The 7,593-nt window shown below is 46.4% G+C and overlaps 3 protein-coding genes across 3 annotated transcripts; 1 reads left to right on the forward strand and 2 right to left on the reverse strand.

Moving 5' to 3' along the window:
- Positions 1–863: 863 nt before the first annotated feature.
- On the forward strand, positions 864–4,231 carry AK88_05383 (uncharacterized protein; the record flags this gene model as incomplete). The annotated part of the gene is made up of 2 exons (XM_012482985.1): positions 864–1,080; positions 1,227–4,231. 2 exons carry the CDS (start codon positions 864–866, stop codon positions 4,229–4,231), a joined length of 3,222 nt encoding a protein of 1,073 aa, XP_012338408.1.
- Positions 4,232–4,698: 467 nt separating this feature from the next.
- Positions 4,699–5,463, reverse strand: AK88_05384 (uncharacterized protein; the record flags this gene model as incomplete). The annotated part of the gene is made up of 1 exon (XM_012482986.1): positions 4,699–5,463. One exon carries the CDS (start codon positions 5,461–5,463, stop codon positions 4,699–4,701), a length of 765 nt encoding a protein of 254 aa, XP_012338409.1.
- Positions 5,464–6,313: 850 nt separating this feature from the next.
- On the reverse strand, positions 6,314–7,384 carry AK88_05385 (uncharacterized protein; the record flags this gene model as incomplete). Its single annotated transcript, XM_012482987.1, has 2 exons — positions 6,314–7,151; positions 7,248–7,384. The coding sequence occupies 2 exons, from the start codon at positions 7,382–7,384 to the stop codon at positions 6,314–6,316; spliced, it is 975 nt and encodes a 324-aa protein (XP_012338410.1).
- Positions 7,385–7,593: the final 209 nt, after the last annotated feature.

A 7,593-nucleotide genomic window follows, 5' to 3' on the forward strand; every position in this document is an offset into this window, starting at 1 on the left:
TTTTTTTTTTTTTTTTTTTTTTTTTTCTGCTGTGGCTACTACGTGTGTATGTTCACCTGTGTTGTTTCATACCGCGGAATGTGCTTGTCTGAAGTGTTTTTTTTTTTTTTTTTTTTTTTTTTTTTTTCCTAGCCGACGCGGCTTGAGAAGTATAAACCCCGACGGGAGTATATACTCCCTTAGCTTTTAAAGAAACAAAATTTGAACAAAAATATTAGAAGAGGGGCTGCTATATGCGTGCACCACGACGTTAGCGGGTGTTGTTAGTGGTGATGTTAGTGGTGGACAAGGCGAGTAACTTTCCACAAGTGAAGTACATTTTTTTTTTTTTCCCCGTCTGTGATGGAGTGTACGTACAGCTGCCACCCATCCGGGAAGTGAAAAAATCTGCAGGGGGGGGGGAAGGTGTCAGTTGCTCTGTGCGGGATGCTTGGCAAAGTGACACATGCTGACCGGCCCTTCCAACGTCAGCCTCGCGTTTTAATTAACCGCGTCTTCATTGTTGTTCCTCTAGAAATAAAGTTCCATCGAGTTTGCATTTTTGTCTAACTGATTTATTAAAAAAAGGACGGCCTTTGCATATTTTTAAAAAAAGACCTACGACGAACCGCCACAAAGTTGAGGTTCTCTCGTTTCGACTTTTTTTTTTTTTTTTTTTTTTTTTTTTTTTTTTTTTTTTTTTTTTGTTTCTTTTTTGTGACGCATGTTTACCGTCCCACAAGAGAGGGGAGCTATAACGACAACGCAACTGGACGTGTAAAAAAAGACCTCGTTGCCGATTGTCTTTTTGCCGTGTTGTGAAGAGCCAAGTGCAAAGGACACTGCTTTTCACTTTTTCCATTCACCCCCAAAGGAAGGCACCAATGGGAAAGAGGACGTCTTTGGCCCTGTTTTGTTGCTTGGTGTTGGAGAGCATTTCTGTCCTTGGCAGGGATCCCACGAGTTCACTCGAGAGGATAACGGAGTTTCGTCAGCAGCACAGGAAGACCCTGGACGGGCGTCTCTGCGCTGCTGCGTTCTTGCACGACGACCAGACGTACACGGACTGCACGAGCGCGACTTCTCCGGATGGGACGAGCGGTTCGTGTGGCTAACACAGCTCCCTCTTGTCCACCGTTCACATGAAGGGGGGGGGGGGGGCTACTCCTGATGCGCATGTAGTCGCTTGACCTGTAAACTGCCCCTGTTTTTAACACTGAAAAAACCCCCACACACCCAACCCGCAGGACGAGAATGGTGTTACGTGGAAGTGCAGCTGCTGGGGAAGGGGTCCCGTGATTGGGACTACTGCGCCAACGCAGTGAACTATAACAAGCTGAGGCTTCATGCGAAGAAGGTTTTCGAGGACAAGTCGGTAGAGGCGGACAGACTGAAAGAGCGACTTCACGTGTTGAACAGTCGAGTACACAGCATGTTGAACAAATATGATTCTGTGTGTGGAAGCAAGCATGAAGTGGTTGCATCGAGAATTGGGAAAATTAATCAGTGGGTTCAAACTGGTGTAGAATCATTAAAACAGATTCAAGAGAATGCTACCGATTTAGATGCAACGAGGAATATAATGAATAAAGTACAAGTGGAGATGAAACGAGAAACTGATGGGTTCACAGATGTAGAACAGAATTGTGAAAATTTTGAAGGCTATGAAAAGGAACCTAACCATGATGGACTTAAAGTTTTTTACTTTAATAACCCCTTGTTAGAAGGGATCCCAGTGGAGAGTAAAATGGAAAACAGAATCAACTTCTCCTACACCAATAGGGGCCCATCGGATATGGTCTCTCCTTATAGATACTCCATGAGGTATGATGGTTACTTAATGAGTCCACACAGCGGTATGTACACTTTTACATTTGAAACGAACTGTTACGCGAGACTTATGTTAAACGGAAAGGTCGTTCTCTCACACGGTTTCGCGGAGTCAGGTGGGAAGAGACAGGGAGCAGCGATGGGGGGGGAAACGAATAACAATGTGAACGCTTCCTTGTTTCATTTACATGGGGGAATGTCCACCCTGGTTGAAATGAATGACGAACCGAGCGACGTCGTTAAGGTGTCCATGCCGATCGAGTTGGTCGGAGGAGAGAAAAGCAGATTCATCTTAGAAGTGTCTCACTCGTCTCACTTGAAATACGAGAGTGGAAGTTTTATGCATGAGTATGGCGTCCCCACGAAGGAATCGTCCTCAGTAGAGGCGGGGGCAGCAGCGGCGGGGACAGCAGCAGCGGGGGTAGAGGCCACGGCGACGACAGGAGCGACGGCTTCCTTCGCCTTACTCTGGCAGTCGAGCAGAATCGACAGACAGCCCATTCAGAGTACATACCTGTTTCAAGACAATGTAGTCCCACCAGTGAGATTCTCCGGAGTTGATTCAAATTTGTTTAGTGTTGGAGTGGTTGAGCAAGAGGAGCAAGTGTTTATGGGTGACAGTAAGTGGGTGATCAGGAGCGTACCTAGTAAGTACATCGGGTTGCATTTACTCAAAACACATTCTAGACCCCATTTTTCAAATTTTTCTTTATCGCTGAATACGGGCTGTAATCTTTATATCGCTGCACCGGTGGGAGAAGAACTTTTTCCTCTGAGTCCAGGCAAAGATGGGATGGCATGGAAAGCATATGACACAGATGATCATGTAGAATTGATTCAAAGTGTAACAAAGGAAAGGAAAGTTTATAAACTCAAATTTATTCCTCTGAAGAATGAAGCGGTTTTGAAATTTGACGTCCTGGTTGGAGTTCCTTTTTTTCTTATGTCACAGAGCAGGAAAATATTACCAACGATTTGTTCTGGGGATGAGGAAGTGTTGTCGAGTCCACAACATGAAATTTTTAAAGAATGTACTGAATCGAGTAGTCTCTCTCCTGAATTTAATTGCTTAGCTGGGTTCAGCACATATCACCGGGATAAGAAGAATCAAATATGGAAAAGCTCCCATGGCTCTACAGGGGAGTACATAAAGATTTACTTCAAAAGACCTGTACAGATTAATAAATTTAAATTTAAACCTAGAGACGATATGTTGTCGTGGCCTTCAGAGTTGTCTCTCCTATTCGATAATGATGAGGAGGTGGTCATACCAATTCTTCACACACACAGCATGGAACAAAATACCACTAGGTTAGAACATCCTATTATAACTACCTCTGTTAAGATAGAAGTGAGAGATATGTTTGAACGAGGAAATGATAATACAGGGGGTTCTTTCGAGTTAATTGGTAGTACATGTAATGTGATGGAAGACGATTACCTGACTCATCACGCAGTGATTGAAATTACTCAGTGTGACAGTACGTTAGAAAATCTTCCAGATGTCATGCCACTGATGAAGGGGGATAAAATACTAACCATTTGCCATCCTCATTGTGTTGAAAATTTAAATACACAAGTTATTTATGGGTCAGACATTTATTCTACAGACTCAGCCATATGTAAGGCGGCGATACACGCAGGGGTATGCAGGGCCGAGGGAAAGGAGAATTGTCGTTTTTTAATTGTTGTAAATGGTGGGCAGGCAAATTTCGTGGGGACTCTGCAAAACAACATCATGTCTCTAAGTCGTAGCTCCAACTCCAATTTTTCATTTTCCCTCACCAGTGCCTTCACCGCCCGTGGGGGGGGTCCATCACGCGCGTCGCACGCAGCGGCGGGTCCGAGCAGCTACTCCATAGTGTTTAAGTTTGGCGACCATTTTGAAGTGCCTAACAAATTTTTAGTGGACTCAGGGAGAGAGTTTACACACTACGGCAGCTTTGGCTACGGATGGAAGGAGGCAATTTCCCCTTCCGCTACTTTCCCTTCCGCCACTTCTCCCTCTGCAGCGGTTGGAGAATCGCCTTCGTTTAAGGGGGATTACTCTTCCCCGTTCAATGGGCTTTATTCGGGCGGGATTGAATTTCCCCCTGCCTCAGCTAGCCAAAATTGTATTTCGTCACTACATTGCAAAGCCAATTTTTGGAAGTTCCAGATGCACGAAAATGGCACCTACTCTGTGCAGCTGTTAGTGGGGAATAAAACATCCCCTGAGAAGCAGAAGGCATTCGTTGAAGTGAATGGCATTCCCATTATAAAAGGAGTGGAGCTTGGACGGGACGAGGTCTTTGTCGCCACGGAAACGTTTCAGGTGACGAACAGGTCTCTCGTCTTCACATCCAATTGCCTCGGTGGGGAAGACAGCACCTGCTCGAGGGCTCGGGTCAGCATCCTGGCCGTTCAGATTGTCAAGGCGTAAAAAAGGTGGGTAGCCTTGGCAGTCTTTTTTCCAACGCGATAGCGTTATGGCCCTCACGGGGGGTGCAGTTTTCCCTCACGTGGGGTGAAGTGTTCCCTCACGCAGGGTGCCTCGGCGATTTGCCTCAAACATTGTGCAGGTGACAAAATGGTTGGCGTGGCACAATTTTTGTCTCCTTCCAGCGCTGCTATGTGTTGTTCCTCAAGGGAAAGGGGCGCTTTTACAAAAAACTTTTTTTTTTTTTTAACACTCACTTGGTGGTAGTATATTCAAGCAGACACGACATACACAGCATGCAAAGCAGCAACAGCAGCCGCAACGTCCACGTTGGATGGAAAAAAAAAAAAAAAAAAATTAAATTAAAAAAAGATAGATGGGACGGGCGCAGGCACTTGTGTATTTATCATCATTTGTATCGGGTTAGGGCCGTCTCCGCCTTTTTTTTCTTCTTCCCTTTTTTTTTTTTTTTACTCGTCCTGGGCGTCCTCGAGCGGCACCATGCAGTGGAGCTTAAAGCGTGAGAGGACGCTGGTGAGGCCGCCAATGGCCACTCCGCAGTTGCCTAGGTCAAAGAGAGGCAAAGCCTTGAGAGTAAATCCTGGAGGCAAATGGAAAATGCATCTCGAGGTTAGAGTGACTTGGTATAATCGTATGTATTCCTTCGGTCTCGTTATATGAGCAGGTAAGTAAGGAAGGTAGACAGAGTTGAATTGTGTTTTCCACCATTCCCCAAGGAACTCTCCAACCTCGATGGGATCCTCCTGTTCCTTCTGTTCAGAATTAAAATGGCTAGTTGCAAAATGCATATCCCTAATTTGATTTATATATTTTTGTAGCTTCCTTTTTAACACTTCCCTTGGTTTTTCCCACGACCTGTACTTACCACTTAGAAGGTAGTAGGTCTGACTTTCTATGTGCTGAAGCAACAGGAGGTGTGGGTACTCGTACCTGTGACAGAGGATAATGGCTAGTGCTGAATTTCGAATTCCATTTTGGTTGTATGCATTTATTCTCTTCTTGCCTTTGTCAGTGTCCATAAGAAATTTGCTTTTCAATTTTTCAACAATGTTAAATTCGTAGTTGGCTTGGGGGTACACCAGCCACTCGGACTTGGCCTCCCGGCCGTCGCGGTTGCCCATGTTAGCGGCGTTAGGATTAGAAGCGTTCACCGCGTTAGCGACGTTGGCCGGGCTCACCTGCCCCGCCGTGGGCGTGCCGCCGGACGTCAGCATCTATCTCTCCTACTTGAATGGAAGATCGACCGGTGGTCCCGTCAATGAGGCGGGCGACGACTCTGTCCCATTTATTCCACCAGGGAGCGTGTCGGGAAAAAAAAGAGCTGCACTCACGACGAAAGCTATTTTAACATAAGAGAAGTGTGAGAAATGGGTCCTTGGCGGAGGTTACCCTTGACAAGAACACACATATATATATGGCACCCTTCCACGGGCACGACTACATATTTTACATTTCGCTGGATGTGGGTTAGGGTTGCTGCCTGATGGAACAGTGTTAACCCCCCGTTACGTCGCCCCCGCTCTCTTCCTTTTTTGTTGATACTAATTTTCCTCCCTTGGTTGCTTTCTTCTGTTCGTCGCACCACAGATTAGCGGCAACAGCGATGGGTCGATACGACCTCCTCTCCCCCACGGCGCGTTTTGTTGTTCCTTCTCGGGTATATCACTTTCCCTGCGTGGAGCTCACATTCGATTGCGTTATTTCTTTTTTTTTTTTTTTTTTTTTTTTTTTTTTTCCCCCTTTTGTTTGCTAGTTGGGATGAGTATTGGTCCCATTTCAAGTGGCAGGTTAAGCGATGCACATCGACTTGTGTTACACCAAATATGTTGTCAATTGTTTGAACACGAAGCGACACTCGCTCTGTGACTGCGCGCGGGGCGAAGTCATCCCTGCCGGTGTAGCTGTCACCCCGCTGTTGATGTCGGCGTTTAGGTTTGCCCGTTTGCAAAAAAGGGGGAAAAAAAAAAAATATTGTGATGAACGTGGCGATGACGTAGCGATGACGTGGCGACCACGTGACCAGCCTGGCGGTGAAGTCGCTGATGAACGTGGCGGTCGCTGCGCTCAGGCCGGCTTCTCCTTCCCCACGTGCTTGGGCACTGTGCACACGTAGCGGTGGTAAAAGTATTTACCAAACAGGATCAAGTACGACAAGTACATAAGCACGGCGTAAGCAATATTCGTCCGGGACACGTAGTGGCCATAGTGGAAAGTAAATTTGTTCTGCATTTTTCTAAGCGATCTGAGGTCCCAGTAGGTGTTATATTTATACGTGTATGTTATGTGGAGACAGTAAAGTGTTAGGAGGATGCCCAAGACCATTTGAATAATCTGAAGCAAGGTGACTAAGATGTTCCATGATAATGGCTTCCTCCACACAGTGCTCATGGCATAATAGCTATACATAATGGTATGTACAAATGCGTTAATTAAAATAAAAACGAATCCTGCAGGGACTTCAGAATAGTATGTGTCCCAGGTGTAGAGCAAGACGGTTGAGTGATGGAACCAGTGCAGTAACGTGATTTTCTTTTTTCTTAAAATTAAAAAGAGAGTGTCCGCTAGCTCCAGGAACTTGGACACGATGAAGAGGCAGATCCACAAGCCCGGGGTGCCAAAGGCGTAGGTGTATATAGGTGGGATGATGAGCAATCCTGTGAATGTGTATTTGTATATTGTGTATAGCAGGACTGGGGTTAGCTTCACCACGACGATCAGGTTAAAGAGGGACAAGAGGACGTTCCACAAGATGACCACTCTGCGTAAATCAAACTCTTTTCTGTTTTTCATTTTGGCGGGGCCGTACCTGCACATGAGCAGGTAGAGCAACACGATCAGCGGGCACGCCAGGTACTTGCCATGAACCAGCTCGATGAATCCGAATGGCTTGAAGGTGCGCTCCCTGCGGTTGAGCGGCGGTTAAGCGGTGAGGTGGTCACGCGGTGAAGTGATGACGCGGTGAATTGCTGAACTGATGACGTGCCGCTCATCGACTTACCACTGGAAGCTGATCCAGGCGCAGGAGGGAAACACATCCTCGATCCTGAAGACGGGCTTCGTGGGGTAATTTCGCACGTTCCCCAGGATGCGAAAATATCCCGAGTCGTTCGTTTTGATCACCATGTTTGTTATCATCACGTGGGGTGTGCAGTAGGTCTACTTTTATATTGCGGCCTCTTTAGCGGAGTTGCTCGGGCTTCCTTCTTGTCCGCTCCTTCGTCGAGGGGGTAGTTTTGCCTGTCGACGTGGCGTTCACTTCGCAGTGTTCACTCCGCGTGGCCAGGTGTGAAAGGGGGGAGCACACCACAAGTTGGAAAAAAAAAAAAAAAAAAAAAAAAAAAAAA

Source organism: Plasmodium fragile, assembly GCF_000956335.1.
Source record: "Plasmodium fragile strain nilgiri unplaced genomic scaffold supercont1.124, whole genome shotgun sequence".
Classification (NCBI taxonomy): Eukaryota; Apicomplexa; class Aconoidasida; order Haemosporida; family Plasmodiidae; genus Plasmodium; species Plasmodium fragile.